The sequence below is a fragment of the Pleuronectes platessa genome, chromosome 16 (assembly GCF_947347685.1).
Source record: "Pleuronectes platessa chromosome 16, fPlePla1.1, whole genome shotgun sequence".
Taxonomy (NCBI): domain Eukaryota; kingdom Metazoa; phylum Chordata; class Actinopteri; order Pleuronectiformes; family Pleuronectidae; genus Pleuronectes; species Pleuronectes platessa.
In genome coordinates, this window is record NC_070641.1 from 12,484,839 (window position 1) to 12,512,359 (window position 27,521).

Sequence of the window (27,521 nt, forward strand, 5' to 3'; positions counted from 1 at the left end):
AGAAAAAAAAAAAATCAATCCCAGAGTATCTCAAACTAATATGAGGCTTCAGCAGACAGAGCTGAACAAATCCAGCGGGTTTCTTTTTAAAGCCTTTTTAAGTTCTGAAAATATTCTTTTCTCCACCAAAGTTCAGCAAGGAAACACTGCTCAGGGAAGCACAAAGAAGAACATTTGAATAAAAAAAACTGAAACTTCGAAAGATCCCCAATTATTTTGATTACCTCCGACTGGTGAAGCCTCGTGGGGGATGCACGTAAGCTTTGTAATGTATTTTTGCGGCAGAACAGGACAGTGGATTTATCCCGTTACATTAACATTAGAAGTGTGTTAGGAAATTATCTTTCAAATTTAAAAACATATCCTTTTAATCATGCATACTTTACCTGCCAAGCGTAGAAAGCTCCTAAACAGGCACTTATAAGGTGAACAAATTTTAAATGATAAATATTGATGAAAATAAACATTATCAAAAAGTGTGCTTGGAGCTCAGTGTTTTTCTGACCCTAAAACCCCCATGTGCAGAAAAGGATCCAGTAAATATCGCTCTGATATAAATTTTGACGGCGCTGCATAACGACTGCTGTAAAGATTTGTTGGTTTGAAGGATGCTTTATGTTTATGCCCTCTTCTTTATTTACTATCATTCTTGGGTCTGGTTTAATTGTTGGAAATGTGCAGGAGTGAGTGAGGGCAGAAAAAAGACGAGGCTCATTTAAAAAAAAAAGGGGGACGATTACGGCTTCACTCTTCTAATGGAGGCAGCAGCAATAGGATCATCGGAGTTTGCCCACATGTTTTTCACTGCTGGGACATTTCATTGAACTGGGTTTGTTCAGTGCTCGTATAATTTGGATTCAGTGGAGGCGAATAAAACATTAGTGCACATCGAGCCTGCATTTTTATTTCCAACTTAAATGTGACGTTCAAATTCAAACGATTTCAGTTTCCAAATGTCTCAGACTGATTCTTAGGTCGTGAAGATACACCGTCGACTCTCAATCCGATTTCCATCAGACAGATGGGAATCGTAGGAAATACTGAGTGGGTGTTTACCACAAATAAAGATGAGTCATTTTTCACTCGGCAACGTGAATTGTGAAACTCATCACGGCTGTCAAACTTAATTTTTTCCCCCCAAAGAAACAATTCTTACTCTCCTACCCTGGCATCTTCAGCAGCCTGCAGTGTGCCACATAATTTAGCAGGACAATGTCAGGTGTTATCACGTACAGTGGGTGGAATAACTAAATCCTGTCAAGTCCTGATATCATACTGAAACTGTGATCCTGTAATCTCTGCATAGGCGGGGGGGGGGGGGGGGGGGGGGGGGGGGCAAACTAAAAGAGATTTCCTGATATCCCTGGTATTATAGGACGGGAAGATGTTTCATTACTGCATCGCTGTGCAAGAGCTTGGCAAGGTTACATATCCTCAGTGGGTCAATTTAAAAGGGAAAGATTATTTGAATCTGCAGGGACAATATTCCCTGCTGGAAAGATTAGCTTCAGTCAGGGCAGCTCGGCAGCTTTAATATCGCAGCAAAGAGACACTCAATTATCACAGAGCAGCAAGTGGTCAAGTGTTGCTTTTGATTGCTGTGTTGATACAACATTGACGGCACGGCATGAAAGTCAGCTCGCTGCCCTACAAATGTCATATTCCTCCGAAGGCTCGCGGCACGACAAACTATCACGTATCGCAGAAGCTTGTGATTAGGGGCAATTTCTGGGATACCTGCACACATCCAGCAAAAGTTTGAACACATTCTGCTCTATTAGTCATACATCCGCACAGAATACATAAACTTCAGCTTCATCAAAGTTCTCCCGACTGGGGGAGCGAGACTTTCTTTTTTGTAATTCCTGAGGTATTATGGAACACAGTTCAGGAGTTATTTCAGAGTTCATTGGATCCTGGAGCCGTCCCCGTTGACTGTTAGTGACACGTCTTGTTCAGGGAGGTGTAATGGAAAGTGTCTGCTGCTGTACATGTTACTACTAAAAGAAAGTTACGTTTAGTTAGTGTGCGTGTGCATGATTTAATGCCAATTATTTAACCAATTATTATGAAAGAGGAAGTCCAAGAGAATGAGAGAAATTACAAAAATCCGAACATCCACCAAGCAGATTTTTTTCATTTCTTTTCGTGTCTCTTGAATTTCTGTTCCGAGCCCATATTCATTCACACCAGCTACAAATATGAGTGTCCTTGTGGGTCCAGGGCCACTCTCTCATGTGCATGAGTGACACATCAAAACAAAGAAATATGGAAGTTTTAGAACTGCCTCCACTGCAGTTTCCATGATTTCCCACTCCTCACCATCCCTTTGAAATGTAAAACTGTTCCCGTTTTGTATTTCTGTCATTTCGACCTTGATAGACTTCAAGTGACCTTGGAGTGATTGACATGTTTGCTGACCGTATTTTACAGAGGACAGATTCACGTGGCGTTAGTCAAAAACTGAAATGCTTATTTTCTCACAAAAGCATTTTTGGTGGTTTTTACTGCCAGATGTGTCTATCTACGCTTATCCATCCATCAATTATCAATATGACTTATCGTTCAAAGGCTCGCAGGGGAACTGGAGCCTGGGCAGGTTACCAGTCCATCCCAGGGCCGACTGACAGAGACAAACAACCATCCACCCTGACATCCACAGTTATGTAGTGTCTCATATTAACCCAAATCCCCCAAAAAGGTTGGATTGAAAGAGGAAAAGATGCAAACTCCACACAGAAGCAGGATTCAAACCAGGAACCTTCTTGTTTTGAAGTGGCGATCTTTGAATTGAAGGCAGACAAACCGAAAAAAAGGTAAAAGCAAACGGAAATGGAGCTGCAGGTGAAACGATGCTGTCCAGGGGCCAGCTCAACGGGCCTGACAAATGGTTTCATAAAGAAAAGTGGAGAAGCTTTAATAGTGTAACAGAAATAAGAAAAATACAGTACCCTCAACTTGTTTTCTGGGGTATGGTGCAGCGGTACACACCCCGAGGAGCCAAGGCTGTTGTCTGTTTAAGCAGCATTGAATATTAGACATTTGACTTGTATAATGTGACAAAGCACCTCTCTGTGTCCTTCTGAAGCCGAGTGCACAGCATAAACCGGATTTACATCATTCGTTATCTGCAGTAAACTAAATTTAATGATCAGGAAATGGTCCGCCGTTAAAAACAAGACCTTGAATATTCTGTTGTTTATGAAAACCAGCTCAGTCGGATTTTTGGGTGTCAATGTGAGGATGCCACTGTTTTAATGTTGAATGTGATTTTTACGAGCACTGAGTTTGCTGAAACAAGAAAAGGCTGGTTATAGAGCATCTGCAACCCTTCTACATTTCCTCTGTTTTCACTTCCCTGCTAATAGCCTACAGAGTAATTACATCATTCTAATCCCTCAGAAAACCAGCTTCCTTCACTTGTGCGCTTCACCTTTTTTGTAAAGAACTGATTGCCTTGAAATAGTCAGAGTGCAATGCCAAACAAATTGACTCCATTTACTTCCATACAACCCCAAAACACAGTAAATTGATTTGAAACAAAAGCCAGTGTGAGATTATGCCTCCGTGCAGGGTCCCAGATGGAGATAGAATGACAATGTATATTCATATTTTTGTTAATTAAAAAATGGACGACCAAGACCATTGCAGCTGCCGCGTCTCTCTCCTCTACATGACAGTGAAAGAGCTGCCAGGGAAACGCATGCATTCCAGTCTGCAAACATCGAGATAACACAGGAGGATCAAGTGTGATCCTAACATCAGTGCTTTCTAATGCCAGAGTGTGTGAGTGTGTGTGTGCGTGTGTGTGTGTGTGTGTGTGTGCGTGTGTGAAGAGAGAACTCAACATGAGGAGAATGCAGCTCTGCGCCTGATAAATCATTCTGTCTCAAGTGAAGAGCAAACATGTTGCACACAGGCAGAACACAGATTACAAACACGGTGATGGCTGCTTTCAAAAGCCAAGTGCAGTATCAGAAATGGAGCATGTTATAAAACACATGGAGCATCAGGGTCAGCTAACACACCTCCTGCAGCTCTGACATCCTGAAGAAATTGGAGATAACGCTGAAATGATTCTGTCACTCAGGATGTTGCATCTTTGAATCAGCCCACCCACACACATGATGTTCCCCCTACACAATATTTGGGATGCTCCCTTTAACAGATAAAACCGCATGTTGAATTATGATCATGTGCATGACGTCAGAGGGTTGATTAAATATGTATAGCCTGTAGCCTAAGTGCATATATCTTCAGCAACTTCATTATGAAACGCAAAGGTGGTCTCCGCATCGAAATCCGCTCAGAGGCGAGCAGGATCGCGCTGGTGAGAGTTTTGGGGGGAGGCTGAGGACGCGCTGCACTTTTCCTCTTCTCACACCTCACGCGCAACAAGGACACGGGAGGGAAGAGATGACAAATTCCTGTGGGACTCATTTTAAGACGCAACTAGAGAGGAACTCGGGAAGAACTTGTTTGAAGGAGAGCTGCCCCCCCCCCCCCCCCCCTTTTTCCTGTGCGTAATCATATTATACCTGGAAGTTTTCTGCAGCCTATGCAACGAGATAATGGCAGTTACGCGCAGTTGGTGCCTCCAAGAAGCCGCCCCTATCCTCACATGCCAGTCTGTCTGACTTTGGAAGCGATTTTTTATCATTGCCAGTCTCCCACCGCAGACCCAAAGAGGAGGAGGACTCCGATGGAAAACCATGCAGCACTTTGAACCCATGGAGACATGGCACATAGGTTCCTCTCATCTACGAACAGATTCAGCGCAAGACTCGCCTTCATCTTCACCGTGTCACTGTCCTGCACCTATTTGTGCTATAGTATTCTGTTTTGCCGGGGCACAATCATGACAAACCGGGGATACGAGGGGAAACGGTGCCCGCCGAGCAAGACCGCAGCAGGGGGGAAGAAACTTCTTGGAAATTCTGAGAATTGCGCGTCGCTGGATGTCCGGTCCGCCCTGGATGAGACCGCAGCCCAGCGAGGATCAAGTGAGCTCCGCGGTAAAAGTAAAGCCCCCGCCGCGTCCGGGAGTCACTGGGCTGACACGAAGTTGAGAAACATGAGCGTTGCGCAGAAATATGGGAATAAGAAGCTGCCTAACGCGTTGATAGTCGGGGTAAAGAAAGGAGGCACGAGGGCGGTGCTGGAGTTCATCCGGATACATCCAGATGTGCGCGCACTCGGAACAGAGCCGCACTTTTTCGACAGAAACTACGACAGGGGGCTGGATTGGTACAGGTGAGAGAAAAAATAAAAACACAATATGATGGTCATTCATATTTTGTGTGACACAGATGCTCCTACTCTTTAATAAATCCCCTTGATCCGCAGTGCTGTCACTTCTACCAGGACCCTGGTGAACCCCCCCACTCACCTGGGGTCCTGGCGTTGACACATGCATGCCAAACAGCAGAATTATTATACAGGAAAGGGCTGAAACACCAGACTAGATTGATGGAGGGATGGGTTAGGGAAGAACCCATTTTTAAGAATATAATTTTGTGTTTTTTCAGCTTTTTTCAAAATGGTCAAAATGTATGGCTCTGAAAAAATTACACATTTATGGTGTTAGGTCTTTGAGTTAGGACAGGGTGGTGCAGATATATTTATCTCTAGAATAAGAGTTTGATTTGAAGGATTGTTATCCTTGCTGGAGGTACATGTTCCCCTGAGGGTTTTAGTTCAAAAGTAATTTAACTAATGTCACAGTCTGAGGCACTTCAGTCACGTGAGACACGTTTGTACAATAACTCCACAGCCTGGCCCCAGATCTTTTTAGGCTGCAACACATGCAAACACACACAGACACACACTTCAGCGTCACCTCTGAGATCACAAGGTTCTACTTTTGAGTTTGTGAGATGTTGTTTTCCTCCGTGCTGCAGATGTGAGCTGTCAGCCGGGCGTCATGGGGCTGAACAGACAGCTCCATGAGGCTGATGCGGGATCAGTTCGCACGATAGCAGCCACACAGCTCAGATGATGACATAGGCAGCCCCCAGGTTACCAGCTGCCTACAAAAAAGGCTTACACCCAGGCAAGAGATGTCCCTGCTTTAGCTGGTGAAGGCGAAGGCACACACAAGGTGCCACAAGCCCACAGCTTCATCCCTGCCCACCCACCTCTGTGACACTCTCTGATTCCCATGCAGACGTTTTCACCTGTTGTGTAACATCGACACCTTTTCTGATTCATATTTTTCCGTCTCTAACCTATTGAGTATATCTGCAAATCTTAAATTCAGATGAGTGAAACAAATCACGAAAAAGGAATCCAAGGTTTCTCTCAACAAAAACCCTAAAGCTCACTGCAAGGCTGAGACCATGCTGACTGAAACGGATGTCTGCTTGATGACCTCCACAGCAGACTTGATGGCATTGTGTTACACTACACACTGACTACTGGAGCCACCAAGCAGCTCTCCGCTCACGTACCCACAATGTCAACAATAAACAGCAGAAGCGGCAGGAAATTATCATGTATATGAGAACCTGCCCATCATGGCTCAGTTGATAGTTTCCTCAGGTCCCATTAGACTAGGAGGTGTCTCTTGGCTTTCAGCTGCCTGAGTTTGCACAATTTCCGGTAACTATTAATGCTTTTAAATGAGGGCTGTGCATGTTTAAGTTTGCTCCTGTAGTCCTGCACGTGCACAGAACTTTAAGCTTCAGCTTATGTTGAGACTGAATAGTTTAGGTGTAGGTTTTATTTCAGTTTAATTTTTTTTATTTAGTATTTGTTATTTCTTATATATTTTCTTGCTAATCATGATAAATAGAAAATATTTAATCATTTTAAATAGTTTTTTTAATCTGTAGAAACCATTTTAAGTCCCCCCTCCCCTCAGTCCTACGACCCCATAGAAGGTCCTGACCCCTGGTTTGTGAAGGAATGTCTTACCCGATGAAATTACCCTCTCTTACTCCTGTTATACTCCTCTAGACACAAAACAGTTAGACAACACATCTCTGTAAAGAAAGCCATTCTGTTTAATGGTGCACACCCATCAATGGGTTTGAACTAAAATCACTGTGCCACTTTAACTCAATTTGTTCCCAGGGCCTTAATTTAGACCAAGATCTATTTCGTTCAATCAAAGTTCTATAGAGCTGAGAACATACGATCAGTCTTTAAAGGCAGCAAAACAGGTTTTTACATTTGGGATTTAACCACTGATAAAACATGAATTTTTTTAATCCCACTGCAAATACAGTATTTTCCTTTCAGATTAATATTCAGACCAAATAAAATCGAAATCCACCGAAGATGATACAAGCTCATGACAGAATATCACTGAACTCTTTCTGACTCAAGACAATTTATCAGTTTGAAAACAGAATTATCCCAAACTAATGAACCAGACATTTTAATATTTCAAACCTGTATTAATGTTAAACAAAGAAGACTCAGAACTTCCTTGTTGAAATCTAAACTCCTAACACCTGTTTATAAGGCCTCTTTTTAATTGCCTTTTCCTGATACTAATCTTAAATCTCCATGTATTACACTGTTGAGCCTGCAAGGTTTGCCGTTTCATTTGCATTCACAGGAAGGCGTCGTATTGCTTTTAAACAGCGGATGTAAAACTTCCTAAGGGGCCACTTTACTGGCTGTCAGTCTTTATCGTTTTGTGCATTTCACAAATTACACTGCTTTAGAAACAACACATTGACAAACAAAGGTGTCGGTCTTTGTAATAATTAACAGAGTGAGCTGCAAGCCGGTGAGATACCTCACGAAATAGCTTGGCACATGGAGGCGTTTAATACGGGCTCAGAGGCTGCTCCTTCTCAGTGGCGCGGGGGTAGATTGATTTATGGAAACACATGCACACATCAGGCCTAATGTTGACACAGTGTAAAGGAGTCATATTGATATAGTGTATTGATACAGTCGGTTTCTCCTCAGGAACGAGCATCAATGCATCACGTTGACAAAGCTTAACCACAGACTCACCAGGTAAACACCTGAAATGCAGCTGGAACAGCAAATGGGGTTAAACACCAATTTCCTTGAGTCATTTTGAAATCTATCACTACGTTCTTTTTGCTTTTCACCGGACATTTCATGCCCTGTCATTTTCCCAATAGTGAGCCCTGACCCTAACAGCGGTAAATGAAATGCTGGATTTTACTGCATGACATCACTCACTAGCAGCTGAAAAGGTAAAGAAACTAGAATTGCAGTCAGAGAGCTCATACCTCCGCCAAGTCCCCTTACGTAACCACATTTAAATTCACAAGATCCAGATTTGTATATGGGTCGGCACCAAATTGCACACACTCCCCTTAACATGCCTGATGTTTTTCAAGTATATTGATTAATTATTTTCTGAGAGATCAACGGAAATGTTCCCAAGCAAAATTCCGGGTCTACACCAAATTTTCCCACCGAAACCCTCCACAAGCTTTATGGGAAATTTTGCGGTGGTACTAACTGAAACAACCTGATATAGCCAACACTCAAATTTCCCTTTTTTCATTTTAAATTCCATCACTACACACATTTTAAAATCATTTCTCCACTGACTGAACCCTAACATGTTAAAGGACATGCTGGATTTTACTGCAATGACCCGACATGACACACTGATCACGTATAGAATTGAGATGGAAATGCTCCAAGCAGTGACATGGTATCCAAACACAATCCCACAAGACCGTGTCGACTGAACACATCAGACTATGCAGGAAGAAATAGATGCAGCAGATCCTCCAACATACGGAATCAAACATCAGCACTTCAGATATCCTCCCGCTCCGACCATATCCACTCACCACAACAGCAACCATCCATCACATCAATCCTTCGACAACTTAATGCAGTTTAATTATGGAGTAGCAACTGTTTACTTCATCAATAAACAAACCGTCAGGCCAGAGGTTTGGGCCTCACAGGCGTTCGATTTTGTTTTCTCGGTGTCGCTCTAGATTTAAGTAAAGATTAATCGAGCTCCCTCCGTGAGGTGACGACTGCAACACAGTTCACAGACGTAAGATAAATAAACATCACCGTGAATACAAAGACGGGAAGAATCCGGGCTGCAGCACGTGTTATTCAACTTGACGAGTGACCGGGTGATGATCATTGTTTCAGACTGGCCCTCAGTGATTATCTGTCACTTGCGTTTGTAGTGTTGGCAGCATGTCACGTAAAGTATCTTTTCATTTTGATTAACTGTCACATTTGTCTCTGTAGCAAGTAGCATCATGAATTTGTGCATAGGACATGTGCTTCTCTGCTTTGTCTCAGTGAGCTACCATGAGATCTCTTTAATAACTCTATTCATATACTGTATATATCTGTATGTCGGTCTTTCTATCAATGGGTAATCGATCCGTTTGTTTTTTGATTAATTATTTCAATTACTTTTTCATTGGGGTTTTAACATGCAATGTCAGAAATCACTTTGTGCTCAGTCCACAAGCTACAAACATAAGAAAATTAATGACCAGGAGATGTATCTCAAGAGCCACAGAAAACAACAGAAACCTGAAAATAATCTACATTAATCAATAACTAGAATGGCTATTAATAACAAAGCCTAACATTCCCCTTGTGCACCCACATTTAAATTCACTACATATGGATTTTTATTTGGATCCGCACCAAACTGCACAAACTCATCGATGGACGAATCGGCAAAACACGAATGGTGTGAAACATAGCCTCTTTGGTGGAGGTAATGAGTATAACTGTTTTTAGCTGGCCTGATTATGAACATATAAAACAATAAGCAATATTAAAAGTTAATATTGAGGAAGCCGTAAATGTTAATATTGTTACCACATTAATAGTGTGGCTCTCCAAGAGGAGAGTCTTAATAAAATGTCTTACAACCCAGCTTGTAAAGTCAAGGATAGCAACATAAAACAAGATGTTGGTGGTTAAAACAAAGGGATTCATTGAAGAAGGTGAAAAGTGTTAAAGTAAAAAGATTTAGAGATCTACCTAACTTCCAAAAAGAAAAATGACATGGCTAACTACTCTACTGAAATTAAAAAAAAAACTGTTCTGGCTGTGTCTGTACAATAATATATCTGCATGAGGCAGTAGCTAAAAATGTCCACAGGTAGTTTCTAAAACTTCTTTACCATCACAAATGGATTAACAATTGGTTCTCTGACAATGTATGCTACATAACAAGCTGCTAAGATCTGCTGCCTCCAGGGACAAGGCAATCAACTTGTAATACCCATCAGGTCCAATTGAAAGTAGGGAAGTTGTTATCACACTTGCAGGCTTGTGGTTCCATACATCGTCCTTTAACTACAAAATAACTACAAGAGTTCAATACATGATGGAGAGGGGGCGGAATCTATATATGTAACGTCATTTCTCAACAACTGCTTGTCCAATAAATAATTCACAGTCGAAACAGAGAGACAAAGATTTCTGTCAAAAATTACCCACCTTACTCTCATGATGTGATGTCACTACTGGCGTAGAATACTAACACGCTACACATTAGCACCTTGCGTAGTAACTGTCTGGCTATTAACTGCTACCATGCTAATGTGATGATCTAAGAAGGGCAGAGTTTGAGCTCGGGGTCATTCTTGACCTTGACCACAGCAGATTGGCGAAATCATTTTAATCACTATTATAGCCTCGCTGGGCTAAAATGGTCATCCATCAATTTTCTGTTGATGTTCCGATCGAGCGCAGAGGTGCCATTATTGACCTTGGTTTAAGTAGCAAGGTGTAATTATATTTGATAAAAGACTCGACATGAGGACCAACTTCTCTTTTTTATCGAGCCATCAACCACATCTCACAATCTTCATTAGCAAATGCAAAGGGCTTCTAGTGTTATCACAAGAGAACGTGGACGTGCTAACTAGGTGACTCATCATTTTCAGCACTCACGTGTTAAAAATACTCCCAAGTTAACATATCGTAAAATACTAGCTAATATCCGTTGAACGGGCAGAAACATGCACGACACAGAATGACACTCCCACCAGTTTTCAGGGAAGTGGCTACTTGTTTGGTTCTGTTACACAAGTCTGTCCTGTTAAATTAACCATGCGACAGATCATTTAGTATCAGAATAAAAATGGCGCAGTGTTCATTACGCCGCCTCCTGAGCAGAACACACACGTGGCCTCATTTATTCCACGCGAGGGTGTTCGCAAAACCATGCACGACCGGATAAAACAGACATTCCACCACCACCAATTTCCTTGAACTTTTCTCACCACCCATTCCATTTCTCTGCAGAATCATAAAGATCAAACAAAAACATGTCGCTATACACCATCAAGACTTAAAAGGGCATCTCAGCTCTATTGATTTCGCGGGAGTCAGAGGCACTTCTAGTCGATTCCCCGACAAGTGTTGAAAGTGTATGAGAGGCTGCAGCCGCGAATGTTATCCAGGTCCACATTAATTGGCTCGGGGAGGCACGGAGCTCTGGAACAGTACCATCAGAAAGGTTGATGAGGACAGAAAGTCAGATTGTTCTCATTTAGCACAGAAAACTGCACATTATACAGCGAGGGATGGTCCGGCCTAACTCTGCATTATTAATGAGTTGTCTTCAATCCAGTGCGGCTCAGAGACATGCAGTGGTTATAAATACTTTACCATTATGAACTTATCACATGGTAAAGCTTTACTATTTGCAATAAAATAAGAGTCCCAGTTCTATCTGGTATCAGAGCTGGTGTGGAAAGTCCAGTCATTTGATACATTAACGACCTGCAATTTGATATTGATTGGTCTGCTGGTCAGTCTGCCACTTTAGTCCAGGCTTGGATATATTATCAGAGGTTCTATATGCATTGTCCTGTATCACCATCATCAGGTCAAACTTAAAAAAGGCCGATGCATGACATCCCCATCAGCCTAAACTGCACTTTGTGTTCAAATTAAAGGAAAGTTTGCTAATAAGAAGGTGAATGGAGTAATAACTGCACTACTACTTAACAGGTCTCATATTGTAGAAAGTGGGATTTTAATGTACATTTTTTCAAGTAGATGTAGGTTTTATCTTTGAGTATGTTCCACTAATGAGCTTTAACTTTATGCAATCCTCTTTAACAACTGTTATAACGGTATAATCGTTATTATTATTCAACCTCTCCAATGATATATGGTTTAACGTTATTCTTCTACTGATTTTGATTATATATTTATTTTTAAGTATATTTTTTGATTTGGTGGGTTGCTCACTGTCAAGAGATGATCAGTCTCTCTCCCGCCAGACTTGTGTTTGTTTTATTTGCAGTAAAATAATTTTATGGCAACTGCATTATTTAACTTTTACATATTAGTCCTAATGCTACAGTGATTTGAGTATCTCATGTTATCAGGTACTTAAATCACTGTAGGTATCTTAACGTTAACATGGGGGAGATGTGGAAATCTTGATGACATATTAAATGAGTCAGCACTGACAAGGTGTGATATTTGAATCATTCACTAATTAACAGAAATCAAAATCAAGTGGCCTGCACAAACCAGCGCTCCTGTACATCGTTCACCCATTACTCCCAAACAGTAGTACCTGACTAACGACCACCTAGTTGGTTTCCTGACACGTCTAAAAGTCAAGCAGCCTTATCTCACCTTTAGAGATTGTCAGCTTGTTCACTTTCACCTCTTGGCAAACCCAGCGTGTCCCTGCTGACCAGGGATCAAATCCTGTAGAAGCTTTTCCTCGTCTGTCTCCCCCGTTCCGTCTCCTTTTGTTCTTTCTCAGACCTTCCAAAGGTGTGTGGACTGTCCAGTCTCTGTTTTAAAAATACCCTTGACCGTCACATTGCCTCAGGCGATACTGTAAACCAGGAATGAACTTCTTAAAGCTCCACGGATGATGAAGTCAGTTAAGATGCCGCTGTAAAACAGCACAAAGGAACTGAAGGTGTTACTGACTGTGTGCAGGGGCAGGATATAATCTGCCCATCACTGATTCATTCGATCATTTATAATGTCAATGTTATCACAATGGAGGTCATTTCATGTGAATTATGCTATTATAAAACACTTTTATTTCAGCTGCCATTCACATGATGGTAATGCGTCGCAAAAGCCCTTAAAGACCAGATTTTATAAGTTCCTCTGTTGAAAAGAGCCATTCATCACAGAAACTCACTGTAAATTCATCGTTAAAAAATGAACAAAATAAACAATGTAAGTTTAGAAACAGCTTAACATTTCAGAGGCTTTCACTGTCTGTCTGGGCGTCTTTATTTCTCTGTCCCCGGACACTTTCCCATGCCATATGTTAATGTGACAGCTCATTGCTCAGATCAATTCAACGTGTTATTGCTCAAGGAGAGCAAGTGTCAGTCATTTCCCTTCTGCAGCCCAAACCATGAATAATTGTTATTTCAAGGAAAACAAGAGACTGGAGTTGAAATGACAGCGATTAAATAGGATTTGGTCCAAGGTTAAATACATTATGCAGTTTATTATTTATTTGTACTGCTATAAATATGTTTTGATACCATTACCCAGGTAGCAAAAAGCCTGAAGTCGCTTAGACAGTTTATTTGGAACCAATTTGTCTTCCATTAAATTAGAGAAATGGATGCTTGATTCTCGAGACGCTGAATTGTTATTCACCTCTGTTCGTTAATGAATTGGCCGAAGGATCGGTGCGTTCGTCCAGACTGCTCTTTGTTAACTCTTAATAGACTTTCAAGGCAGCAGGTCTCTGTTGTCAGTGATTAATGATCAGATGTCATCACTGGTGTAATCCCAGTGAGTGATACTTTAATAATGGAGCATCCTCTCCAGTGCGGACCGGATCTATATGGCGTCATATCAGGCAAGAGCAGGATGACATTTTTAGGAAGAACGGTGGCACAGACATTATGAGAACCACGCAGCATAAGAACATTTTCTCTGCACCGTCTACCTGCGCGAAATAAACTGTTAATGGGTTTGGACGGCAGGGAGCAGGCCTGTGAGTGGTATTGGCTTTTCAGGACATTTCAGGACAAATGCTTTGTATGAAACACTGTTTCCCAGAGTCAGTTTCTTAAAGTATTGAAAGAAAGTTTGCACAAAGAAAAAGAGGTTTGAATGTGTCACAATTAAGGAGGAGTATTAGGGACACTTAGTGGGGACGGGCAGAGTGCCGTCAGTCTGTGGACCGAGTTGAACCTTCTTCTACGTCCTCAGATGAACTACAGCAGTGGTCTGCCAGTGGAAGCCTGAGGCCGATAATGTCTGTCTCACCACATCATTTTGACGATCAGATTATTTTTACTTCACCATAGACAGGCTGCTGATCTCCGTCATGGTGGCGACATATATAGAACAATTTCCTCTTTCGCAGGTTGCCTCAGACTAGGGGCCCAATGTTCCTTTTTCTTGCTGTGATGCTTTACATTGAGCTACAGTGCTTTTTATATTGTAAAGTTTTAAAATTGGTTCTAACGATTGTGTCGCAGATATTATAATAGCAAATTCTGTTTAATTTTATGAAAAACCTTGACTATAAAATCTTCATTGCAGAAAAAACAGGTAGGATGAGCCCAAACCTCCCTCTGCAGCATAGACTGTTTATGAAAAGCGCCGCACAGGGACAGTGCACAACTCTGACACTTTAATAAGCCTGATGTGCTCTTAAACAGACAACAATATTTTAGCAAAAAAGTCCTACTTTGCACTGCAATTAAATAAATTGCATTTTCATATTCTGTCCTGATTTCATCTTCGATGTGCGGTTTACCTTTGCACTTTGCAATTTGAGCTGCTGTAATTTAGGATTCGTAAATGTAAAGATCCATTTTGGATCATTGCACCTTTTGTACCTCTGATAATAAAAGATATATAAGTACGAGAAATGTCATCATGAAGCAACATTTTGTCTCCACACCAGAGCTTTTTGTGTACACTCTAACCAAGGATTGGCTATCATTACACTGCATGCTGCTCCCTGTGATAACACATTGGCAATAAGAGCCCAGGAGCCTTCTTCTTATAATTTACTGTGTAACTGTTTTGCTGTTAAATTACTCCAGAGACTGGACAAACACAACATGTAATATATACTTTGATTCGGACCTCTCTCTCCGGCCCCGCCTATGCATATGCCTGCATATTGTTTAATGGTCAGGGTTCATTATTAGCTCTTGTAATGATAAACATTTATTGCCCGGTGGGAGGTAAAGGCCATTCTCTAAATCTCTGTGCCCCTGGCCTTGCAGAAACACTTCACATTGTGACTAATGGCTTCTGAGTAAAACCCTCCTCAGACCAGCGTTCGCTTGAAATCTCCCAACTCATTAAACTGTGATATTAGTAATTGTCTGTTTGCGCAACGTTACTTGATTAATTGCAAGTGATAGGGTAGATGATGCGCATTCAACACTGGTTCGTTTCCAGTTGAGTAAGTAGATCAGTGTAGGTGTGAGTTGGGAGAACATGAGAAGATTAAACATTTTCTTCACCTCACAACATGCAAAACTGGTGTTCTTACATGTCTTCATTTCACATGTTATTTGACATGTATATTTTACTCTATGTGTAATGTTCAAACACTTCTCTTTGGTGTTTTGAGATGAAACTTGCATTTTGCAAGCGTAGCCCGGCTGCAAACATTCACTGAAAACTTGGACTCACAATATGCAACATTCTGTTTTAAGTTCAGACCAGAGAGAAATGACAGTAATAAATTCTGAGTTCATTGATTGTTCACAAGCAGATGATTCAAAGCTGACCTTTCCTCGTTCTGATGGTCTGCATCCCCAATGAACCCGCGTGTGCTCTTTAGAAGTTTCCCTGGTCCAACAAGACACATTGTCTGGAGCCGAAGAGTCGACTGTCTCACTGCATTGAGAAAACTTACATCCAGGGAGTGATGCAGCAATATATAAACTTCATACAATATGCATCTAGACATTTAGATACACCTTTTGATGGGACATCCCCGTTTTATGTGACTGTGCAGTTCTTATTTGTTGTTTTAATTTCTCACAACCTTTCATCGGCCTTATTTGTCTGTAGAGATCTTAATGCCCCCTGAACAAGATGTTCATCTCTTACTTTATTTGACTTCTAAGTATTTTCTCCAACACAAGCGAGAGGCTAAAATATTGTTCCTCCTTTTCATATAATGGTCACATCGCTATGAACATTAGCTTGTTCTGATCACATCAATAGATTTATAGATTTTTTAAGTTTATTCATTAAGGACTCAGTTTCCTGTTTCCAGATTAGATGTTCGTCAGATCTGTGTGAGCTCATTCAATCCTTTATAAACAAGTCCACTGACACATAGTTATCTCTACAGAAGTACCAAAACAAATTTTGCTTTAGAAGTCCACATACCTCAAATGTTATACATTCAATTTTCAGCATAAATTTTTATGAAAAACGTCCTTGTCATCGGTCAAAGTGTAACAGCCGAACTGTTGTCCTGCTTTAACGCTGCAGCAGTAGAAAGTGCAGTGTATTCTCCCAGTGGAAAACAATACTGCAAGAAAATGGTTTATCTGGGCGTAATGGAGAGTCCTTGCTCCTCTCAGACAAAGACAACCATGTTTGTGGCGTATTCCTCCATAATGATACAGCAGCTCCAGAGGGAACCGAGTGTTAACTCCAGACCTCCTGCTTCCACTGCACCAACAGAGATAAATCGTTCAGTGAGCTGGCCTGCAGGCTGTTTCAGGGTCACTACAATATGCAGACTAGCTTTCGGCTCACTATAGCAAATTAATGAGTGGCAATGGCTGTTTCCACTGTTGACCCTGCCTACCTAAAGATAAGCTTTGCAGAAGGGCGATAGTTATATTGTTTATTAACGCTTCCTTTTGGACACAACGAAGCTCATACATCATGCAATGAAATTATTACAGACCAGAACCGTTAGAAAAGAAAAAAGTATATTCCAAGATGACAATGTGATCATTTAATGTATTTTTTTTTTCTTACAAAATCTAGTTAAAATTTCATATTTAATGATGATTAAATGCCACTTTTGAATAAGTCTGTTCAGTTTTGGTGTTTGCTTCACCTGTTTAACATTTATTTGACTGTTGGTTACAATAAAATAGTTAGATACAAATTGTAACCTATACTTTAATACCTGCCTGTTTTAAAGTATCCAAATTAAAGAACACCCAGTGCATCACATGGTTGCCTTTCACCCATTTTGTTTGACTTCCTGTCGACTGCATTTCAACAAAAGACAACAAAAAAAAAAAAAAACACCTGAGGGTTAATTAATACTGCTGCTCACAGCCAACTCTCTATTATATCTACTAAGGAATATTAGATTTGCCATTTGCTTACCCAGGCTACCACTAGAATTACAGCATCAAATGCAACGCTGACGCATCCAGCAAGAATGAGCTCTCTACCATGTTATCTTATTTAACCAGGAACAGGACTCATCTACAGTACTGAACAAATCCTCCACACCTGACTTCATTTTCCCAGAGTGATTAAAATGTCACTCCCCGTCCTGTAATGCGTCCTGACGTTAAGTTTCACCAGGGATTGTGAAGAAAACTGTAAATTACCCCAGAGGAATTTAGTGTTGACGCTGTGTGAGAAGGTGGTGATCAATCAGAGCACTTCACTCAAATGTCAGATAATCAAGGATCGTGTGTCAGGGACCACCCGCGTTCCCCAAAAAGCAACATCCTCACATTAAAATTAGTTTTTAAAGTTTGTTTCCTCTGCTACGTGCACAAAGACGCTATGAAAAGGATCAGTGATTATCCTCCAGGCAGTTCCGCTGGAATTACAATCATGTAGGTTTTTCTAATTACAAATAATTATTACAGAGTGAGATATGGGCAGCTTTAACTAAAAACACACCAGAACTTGCCACAGAAAAGACACACAGTTTTATCTTTTGGTTTCAGATGCTGTGTGCAGGGCTGCGACTTTCTTGGGGGCATTGGAGTAAAAAAAAAAAAATATTCAGGAAAAGCACATTTCTGACGGCTGGTTCAGACACCGGGCCTCAGGTACAACGTGTCCCCCTCCCAGTCTGACTCCTGTTATCTCAGTAACGAACAGATACGTTAAATGGGGCAGCGGCTGCCATGTGTCTGAGCCAGCAAAGAAAAGTATGTATTAAAAATGGTGAATTTCATCTCCTCAGTTGCATCCGACTTGTTATATCACCTTAGAGGGGACATATGGCCATTAAGGATAAATGCGTGGCCATTAAAATCTTATTTTATAACCACTCAAATGAATATGAATGTGAGCCGTGACTATCAGGGCTTGATTAAAAAAACATGTTTACAGACAGAACAGGCATCCCCGCAGTGTTCCTCATTAACATCACTCCAAGACAGGTGAATTTGAAGTTGCTGGTCGAAGCTGCACCTACTCTCATGCAAGCATCTGTTATAAATGGCCCTGCTTTCGGCTGAAAACCATAAAGACTGCCATGCTTTGATCATCGGATTGCGCCTTGTCCTCCTTGGTTGCAGTTCCAGCTAGTTAAACGAGCCTTTGATTGGACACCTGACTACTGGTGAAACATCAGACACCCGGAGCACAGTGGACATGGGGTGTCAATTTAATGAGTCACTGAGCAAGATTAGAGTTGCGGCGAGATGATGCACAGCAGCCGCGTCTGCCTCTGTTTTCATCTAATGTCGTGCGAGCAGATATTGAGGATACAATGAATTTGTCACTTAATTGGTAGCAACTTGTTTCTCCGTGCGGAGTTCTGTCACGGATGGAATTATCTCGGAAGAGACTCTACCGATTTATACAACCTTCACTCACAATTAATTTTAATTACTGCAGGTTGTTTTTGAGAATGTTTCTATCCATCTGTTTCTATACAAGTTTTCACATTGCTCACAAAAAAAACAACCCTAAGCAGGAACACCCTAAAAAAATGGTTTCCGTCAGGACTGCTTTTATTACTTCCTTATAAAAACATGTCAGGTATTCAGACTACATGCTAAAAAGGATAGTTCATCCAAAAATGTATATTCACTCATTATCTATTCATCGCTATGCCGATGGAGGGGTGGTTGAAGTGACACTTGTGGTGTTTCAGGGGTAAACAGCACTGCAGCCAAATCCTATACAATTTAAGTAAAAAACTCCATACTGCTCCTGTGGTGTCATCCAAGTGTCCGTTAGCCCAGACATCATTGAATTCCGACCCGAAACAAGGTAATTTACACCATGTGTTAACCAAAATGTCCACTGTTGTGGAAACAGTAATAACGTAATAATAAAGTAATAATAACTCAGACATAACATAGTGGTTTTAGAAAGTTACATTATAATACACAATGTTTCCATCATAGCAGCATTCCCCAGGAAATAAGAACCTTTGGAGGAACTCATTTCATCTGCAAGAACCAGGCTCTAAATTAATCTCTGAGGAAATCTTTTTTTTTTTTTACCCCCCAAAAAGTCCCTTCCCTTGGGGGTACTGGAACCTTTGGGTTGAGGCTTGCAGAGCGGACTACTCAACCTAATTGGTCAAATCCTCCTGGGGGTTTGTTGTAGCCGGTCAATCTCATCTATAGCTCGTAAAATCAGCTCGATTTGAATCTTCTCTATCTTTACAGTTGTAGTGTTGCTCTATTTATATAGTGTCATTATTATTGTATAGACAGCTGCACTACTGTCGCCTGTTGGACTGGAGTGGGGTGGCTTGTGGTAGCCGTCGGTTGTTCATATGTCAGCAGGCTATTTTTCTCTAGTCTTCCTTGGTCGTTCGACTACAGGTGGAGTGTGCAGCGGTCTGCATGTACCTTTCAGTTCCTTGAAAACAGTTCCTGGGACCAAAAGTTCAATGTACTGCTCGGTTGAGACAGTACAATAGTCTTCATTTTAACCTCATACAACAACAGCAGGACAGAAGGAAACTGGACAGAAATCTGTGAGAGCAGCAGGGTGACTGTTACATGAAACCAAATCCGTGTTACATAATTTTTAACCCTGCTTGACACTTATGCGATAATTGATCCCATTGGTGCAGCTGTTCTCCCCACACACGTTCCAGTCAGAGTTTTTACCCCTCTATTACCATCTTGTCAATATCAATCCCTTCAGCCTGCGACAGAATCCATGCAACAGTCGTGTACTTTATCCGGTGCTGAGACTCAGTCAGAGTAAACAAGCATAGCAGCCATACAAATCAATAACTCAAGGTACGTTAGCATATGTTGCAAGTTCCTCTGATGGACACACTCACCTCAGTGGTTTTTTTGTCTGTATCCAAACAAAATCATCCTCTGTGAGGGAAACATTTCATCGCTCGTGCTTAGGTGTATAGTTCATGTAGTTAGATTTGCTTCTTTTTTAAGCGGAGCTATCTGAGACCTTCCGCTGTATGGGTTCCATGTTGTCAGCCCAGTCTTAAACAGTTTTGCAGTTTCTGAACCGGCACATACAGGAGATTCTTCTCACCAACACAATCTTCTTCTCAGAGGACGGCAAGAATATACGGAGCTGACAAGGCAGATAACGAAGACAGTTTCCTCAGCAGACAACCGAAGATCTGTTGAGATTCTGCACCTCCTGGAAGATGGCAGCGAGTTTTTTTAGTGCGTTGCAAAGCTGTTTGCTCGAAAAGGTGCTGTTCTCATAAAAGATTAATAGTTGCCTGGTGGCCCTGAGGCACCCGAGCCAGATACTCAGGATTCATAAATAAAGCTAAATGGATCAATATTTCCAAGACTTTAGCGGTAACCTATGGCCACCCGTACCTTGAGAGAGAATGCTTTGAGAAAGGTTAGGTTTTAATCGAAGCCTTCCCACAGTAATAATAAAGAAAGGGTGGTGTTTAATCATCAGAACTGCCTGGTAACATACCTGAAATCCAGAGACTGATTCACACGCTGTGAAACAGAGAAATCCAGCCGCTCTATCCTCTGTAATCATAAAAGTAAAAGACCAGTTTAATGGCCCCCGTTTGGAATTATTCTTCCACCAACTGCAGAGTGATTGTGCTGACGCTACAGCGGAGTCACTTTTCTATTTAAAGGAAGCAGGAAACAGAGAGTGGATGATATGGAAGTGGCTCTTCAGCCAACACCAGATGGCCATTAATCAACTTTAACTAAAGCAGTGTGCCGAAACAGAATGACATATTACGCTGGGAAGGGAAACACACATGACAAATGTAAATATTTGCCTGTAGTTTGCAAAGCCATGAGCTTGGCCGCATTATGACGATAATTATGATCCATGTATTTGTAGTACAAGCTGTCCAGTTACCAATGAATCACATTTTGTTTTGGGAGTCTGAATATTATCTGTTTGCTGGAAGTTTGCTGGAATTATTTGATTTATCCTTAAACTTTAGTTTTAAGTAACAATACCTTCCTGAAAGTAACAGATCTGAATATTTCTTTGACAGTAAGAGTCACGTAAATTTGGAAACGTTCATTTGATGTTGAATTTATCGGGCTGTCACTTGCTATGTGTATTGTTAAGGGTCCAATGAAGTGCAGTCTTGAATATTGATGCGATTTAGACATGATGATTTCAATAGTGTTTGACGACAGGCGACCAGCACTCTGTAGCAGTGGTAGTGCCCCTTCAAGGTTCTGTGGACTGAGTCCAGCAGTCGGCCTTTACTTGCCATGGTGCAATTACTACAGCTCACTTTTACAACAGAGGGAAGCCTGCAACCAGCACCAACACAGGCCCATTCCAAACAGACATGTTTACAATGAGAACTGCACTAGTGTTCTAAATGTGTTATTTACAAGTTTACACGATAATCAACACATGTAGTTATGATTCTGTTTCTGTTATTCAACTTTGAAGCACAAGGGTTCCGGTATTTATATGAATATCATGCTCTAACATCAGCAGAACATTGTTTAGACTCACATTTTTGACCATGTAATATGTACATAGAGCAGAACTGTGCCTGAAGTGTGAGTGTGTTGAATAAGTGAGTAAAAGCAAGATACATTTGAGACATAGAATATACCTGTATTTTAGTGTGTTTTCCCTTATAGTGTTGCATTGCTTTTGAAATGCCATATAATCTAATACTTGGCAATCTGCATTTATCACAACACATAATACATGTGTTTAAATATGAGTGATCCAAGTAGGGATTAATGAAAACTTCCTGTGTCACGTTGACATCTCTATAATCACTATCATCCACAAAACAGAGAAACCATGTGAAACTCTCCTGTTCAGGAAAATAAAAACTCTTGCTGACTCATCCTTTTCGTCTCATTCTGTTTTTCCCTCTCCCCAGGGGACTGATGCCGCGAACACTAGACAGCCAGATCACGTTAGAGAAGACTCCGAGCTACTTCGTCACCAGAGAGGCACCCAGACGCATCTCCAGCATGTCCCACGAGACCAAGCTGATTGTTGTGGTGCGTAACCCGGTCACAAGAGCCATCTCCGACTACACGCAGACTCTTTCCAAGAAGCCCGACATTCCCACGTTTGAGGACCTGGCCTTTAAGAACAGAAGTTTGGGTCTCGTTGACACCTCCTGGAACGCCATTCGGATCGGAATGTACATCCTGCACCTGGAGAACTGGCTGCAGTACTTTCGCCCGTCCCAGATGCACTTTGTGAGCGGCGAGCGGCTGATCACCGATCCGGCGGGGGAGATGGGCCGCGTTCAGGACTTCTTGGGACTGAAACGAATAATCACGGACAAGCACTTCTACTTTAATCGAACCAAAGGCTTCCCCTGTCTGAAGAAGCCGGAGAGCAGCAGCCAGCCACGCTGCCTCGGCAAATCCAAGGGGAGGACTCATGTATTGATCGACGAGGAGGTCATAGAGCAGCTGCAGGAGTTTTATAGGCCATTTAATACCAAATTCTATGAAACAGTGGGACAGGACTTCAAGTGGGACTGAGGGTGCCATATAGAAACAGTCTGGCTACCTCTAGAGACATTTTAAATGTAATTGAGGGTAAAAATTTTAAAATCTACTGATCTGTTTATCTTGACAAGCTGAATATAAAAGCTCAGATATTAGAAAATGATCATACACATGGATTCATATAATGCTGAGTTACTCTGATAACAAGTGCCATTCCTTTAAAAGATGACATAATGACTTTTCTTTACTGTAAACAGAACCTGACATGTGAATTCATCAACCGGCTATTACCAACACCAGAGCTACATTAATGCAATGCTTGAATGTTCATTATCTAGATAGTTTACATATTCATAATTTCCAGTCAGAATAAACCACTGGTGTATGGTTAAAACGAGATCTCAACCTGGAGTTGCGGTAAAATCTCAAAAAAATTTATAATAAACTCACCCAGCAGCTATTCTGCACTGAAATGTATCTATTTATTGTTGACTAAAGCTCAAATGACAAATTTAAAAATAATAAATGTGCTGTAACTCAGAAAGAAAAAAATTGAACCTGTATAAAAGAGAGATGATACAAGTTAAACATTTGTTGAATTCAATTCCGCTTTTTTCTGTAATAGTATTTTTGTTGTGATCATTGAAATAAAAGGCGAAAGGGTTGATGATTCCTTTGAGATATTTTCCACTTGTCTGGTAACAGAGTTCAATCAGAAGTGTACCCTGAGGTTGTGGGACTATGATTACAGAAGAATGAAAAGGTCTTTCACCCCCCTGCAGAATTTATAGCTATGTAGTACCAAGAAGTTTGCATTGAGTCTCAAGAGATAAAATGTTTCTTACCAAGTGCTGCCATGCATGTCATTGACTCATTAATGCTCAAAATGTTCTCATTTGACGGACTCGATCTCATTCCCTCCCTGAATGGGTTTCAATGATAAGCAGCCAGATTAACCTCCTTAATTTGAACCTGAAAGCCAATCAGAGTTGTCATTGACGATTTCCCCTACGAAACCTCCAAAAGTCTCGGCACAGAAAGTTGGAAGCCTTGCAATAAGGGGTTTTAATAGAAAGAAATCCATCCAAATCTGTGTTCTATGAAATATGACAAAAAAGTAACCTTGACCTTCTTAATGTGAACATTACATTAATGTCGTAATAGCACAGGATTAGGAGCATTGATGACCTCCGCAATTATTTAATCAAATTCGGGGAAGATATTTATTTTTGCTTTTATTAATCATTAAAGTAAAAAAGAGAGTTTATTTTTAGTGTTAGTTGACTTAAATATGTTATTCCTTTACTGCTAAATCTACCAGTGCTGACATATTGTTTCCCTGAATTGTTATTGTGATCCTTTTTTAATCTGAATCAACACTAAACTTTATTCTGTGTCACAATAGTTATAATTTGTAGCCTGACGTTGTCATACTCACAATTCTAGTCAGAATGTGAGTCTGAGACCGCTCCATTGGGCTGTGATTATGGGGCGTGTTTCAACCGAACCAGAACAAAAAATGCCTCTTGTCTCAATTGGATAGACCTACAACCAATCAGAGCAACGTAGTTAAGCGACGCATTGTGAGTTATTTACTAACGCCGGGTTCACACCGGACGCTGAAGCAACGCGATAGGGATTAGCACGGCGCTTTGGCTTCGCCTCCGCGTTCTCTGTTCCTCTTCTAAAATGAATGCGCTGTCGATGTCTTCTAAAACAGACTCAATGGCAGCATCTACAAATCTCAGCTCTCCAGCGGCAGGCATGTTTGTTGAAAACCAATTCAACTCAAGCGCACTTTGATGACGTTGTTGATTACTTTACTGTTGATCATCTGTCCATCATCGTATAAAGCCTGCCCTGACAATTTCTGTTCGGGCATAATTTCTCCCCAACGGAGCGACTCCAGACCGAACTTCCCGACCTCAAATGTTGTGGGCGGGGCTAAGTTCGTCTGGCATCCAGGCTATATAATTTGAGCATTCAGCGAAGAATCCATTAAAACAACCAGATGTCTTGGTACGAGCGTCAAAGCCTTTAACTTTAGTCCTTCAGATAAGGTTCACATTCTAAAATATTTCAAACTAAAATATTACCAGTGAAGAGATGTGCATAAATTGTATTCTTTTAACAAAACATGTGACTGATAAAGCGATGCCAGTCAACACTATATTTTACAAACCTAATAATGCTATCCATTTTTCTTGGGGGCTATTTAATGAAAATATGAGATAAGATAATATGATTATCCGAGGAAATCATCTTTTCACCTATGTTAATATGCTATGCTACGCTAATGTTGAAACAGTATGTACCTGTTTCTGTGACCTCTTGCATAGGTGTTTCACTCAGTGCATTGTTAAGTCCTCTGCTACGGGGCGGTGAATTCCTCGGCGCTATCTAGTCGCACTTAAACTAATGTGCAAATATGACAATGTGACCTCCCCGTATTAAGGAAATTACACATTGGCTTGCATTCCCACTGCTCCTCCAGCACATGTCCGTTGGCCAGCAGCAGTGTTTAAACTGTCATTTGTGATATTCTCCATAAATTTTTCATTAACCTGCCAATGCCGTCTGCCACTGCCTGCTACTTAGTGAGCCATCACCACACATGCCAGTTTAGCAATAAGCTCAACTTTATCTCAGCTCAGTTAATTATAACTTCTCGCCCGGCATGCTTAGGGCTTCATGACATGGCAGCGGGAAACTAAAGTCTCCCACGCCACTGCCACAGTGTAATACCCAATGAATATTTTGTTTTGTTATCTGTCCTACATATACAGGGGGGTCTTTATGCCACCTCAACATAATACATATTTACAGAGTGGAAAATGCCAGCTTTAGCAGATGCTGCAATTATTTCCCTTGAATGCATGTGATCATTAAAGTAGCTTCACAGTATCCGCACTGTCACACGTGTGGTTGTACCTGAGGGAGAAACGCATGAACACAGAAGTATATAATGTAGTTACTCCTCATTAGAAGAAAACAAAGTATTCACCGGGCAACTAAAAGCTGTCAGACTGACCATTCTAACCTTCAAAGCAAATACCAAAGATGCTGTTGTAAATGTCATGAACTTTCAAAGACTCTTGGGTATAACCCTCCTCTTCCACTCAATGAAATTATCCAACAGAGCCTTCTTATTTTACTTTTTTATTAAATAAATACAAATGATGAAGGGTGATTCAAATTACAGATTCCTGATACTGCTGAGGTCTTTCCTAAGGCCTGCCTTGAAAAGCAATTGAAATTCTACAGTTGCGCCAACCCTGACACTCTGCACACTTTACAAGCTCGTGTCTATAATCTCTTGCATTGTGGGGACAGCATCTAAAGAGAAGCAGCTGCAAATGTGCTGTGTCCTAGAAAACACAGGAGCTATATACCGCCTCAAAAAAATATATCAATAATGTGATAGAAAAAAAACAAGTCTTACATTATTTATTTGCTTGCTGCTTTCAATGCATCGAGTTTGCCTGTTTCAGCCTGGAATAGGCAGTATCACCCACAAGACAGATTCCATTTGGAGTTGAAGTATTTATATCGAGACACCTCCTTGCCCCCCCCTAATGAGCCAGGCCATGGAGGATAATGAGGATGCTCCTTTTTCTCCCACGGACAATGAGAAGAGCAGACTTCCCTTTTGGATGATTTGAAACCTGGCAGCCAGAAACCCCTCCAGAGGAAATCTCATTAAATGCTAAAATGGCATGCGAGCTAACCCCTACCTGCATCAGTAGACCTTTTGAATATGTCATCCCGCTCTTCCCAGGAACATGTTCTATCACGGAGCATCGCACTTCAAGCTGCGTCTCTAAATTAAAAGATGTTACAAAAAGATTGATTTATTTAGTCTGCAGAGGCACGTCGGGTATTTCCTTGTGTCTCCGCCGTGCTGCTTCATGCTTGATGTAATACAACCCACAAGCTCTGTGCCATACTAATGAAAGGTTCCCCATTAAAGGAGCCATGTATTCTTTAGGAAAGAAACACGACCGCACATGCACAACTACTGTATGTACACCCAAACCTCTAACCGGTGCGAAAACCTTTCCCCTCACCTCATTTCCTTTGGGTCTGTTGAGCATGTGCTGCTTGCCTTACCTTCAGAAAGGTCAAGTGCGGAACAGGTCTCCAGGCATGCACTCAACTAATTAAGCAGCAGTGGTGGAAAGTGCGAACCTGCCGCAGGGATAGCGCAGCGGTTGGTAGCCACCCTCTGGAGGAACACATAGATTGTTTCACATGCAAGCGAGGTAGGGATTTGCATAGCGTTGCTCTCGTGCCAAACATAAAAGAACTCCACGCCGTGGCAGGAAAAGAATATGTACGGCAGTAAAAACATGCTCTCTTGTTAGTTTCTTTTCCTGTTTGCAAGCCCAAATCAAAGAAAATGTATAGTAATTGAAATACGACCCTTCTGCCTTTTGAAACTTTAATCAAGGCCAGGAAATGAAGCTGCGGAATCTGGTTTTGTCAGATTGTATCTCATTAAATTGAATGTTCCTTGACAAGAACTTTGATGTTACTCATATGAACTTTGATTCCACTCGCAATATTTCCTCGCTTCCGTTTTTGATCAATAACAACTGCGGTTATTCAATGATTCTTATAATCAAGAAGTATTTCTTCGTGGTTTTACTTTTCTATCCGATCTCATTGGTTAACGTCCATTTCCCCACTGCAGCAGTATCCAGCACATGCGAGTCATCCGCTAAACAACATTATATTCAGATGGCATTTTGC

The 27,521-nt window shown here is 41.2% G+C and overlaps 1 protein-coding gene across 1 annotated transcript; it reads left to right on the plus strand.

The window, feature by feature from the left end:
- Positions 1-4,595: 4,595 nt before the first annotated feature.
- On the plus strand, positions 4,596-22,850 carry hs3st2 (heparan sulfate (glucosamine) 3-O-sulfotransferase 2). Its single transcript, XM_053443607.1, has 2 exons — positions 4,596-5,253; positions 22,184-22,850. Exons 1-2 carry the CDS (start codon positions 4,739-4,741, stop codon positions 22,800-22,802), a joined length of 1,134 nt encoding a protein of 377 aa, XP_053299582.1. The 5' UTR covers positions 4,596-4,738; the 3' UTR covers positions 22,803-22,850.
- The last annotated feature ends 4,671 nt before the right edge of the window (positions 22,851-27,521 follow it).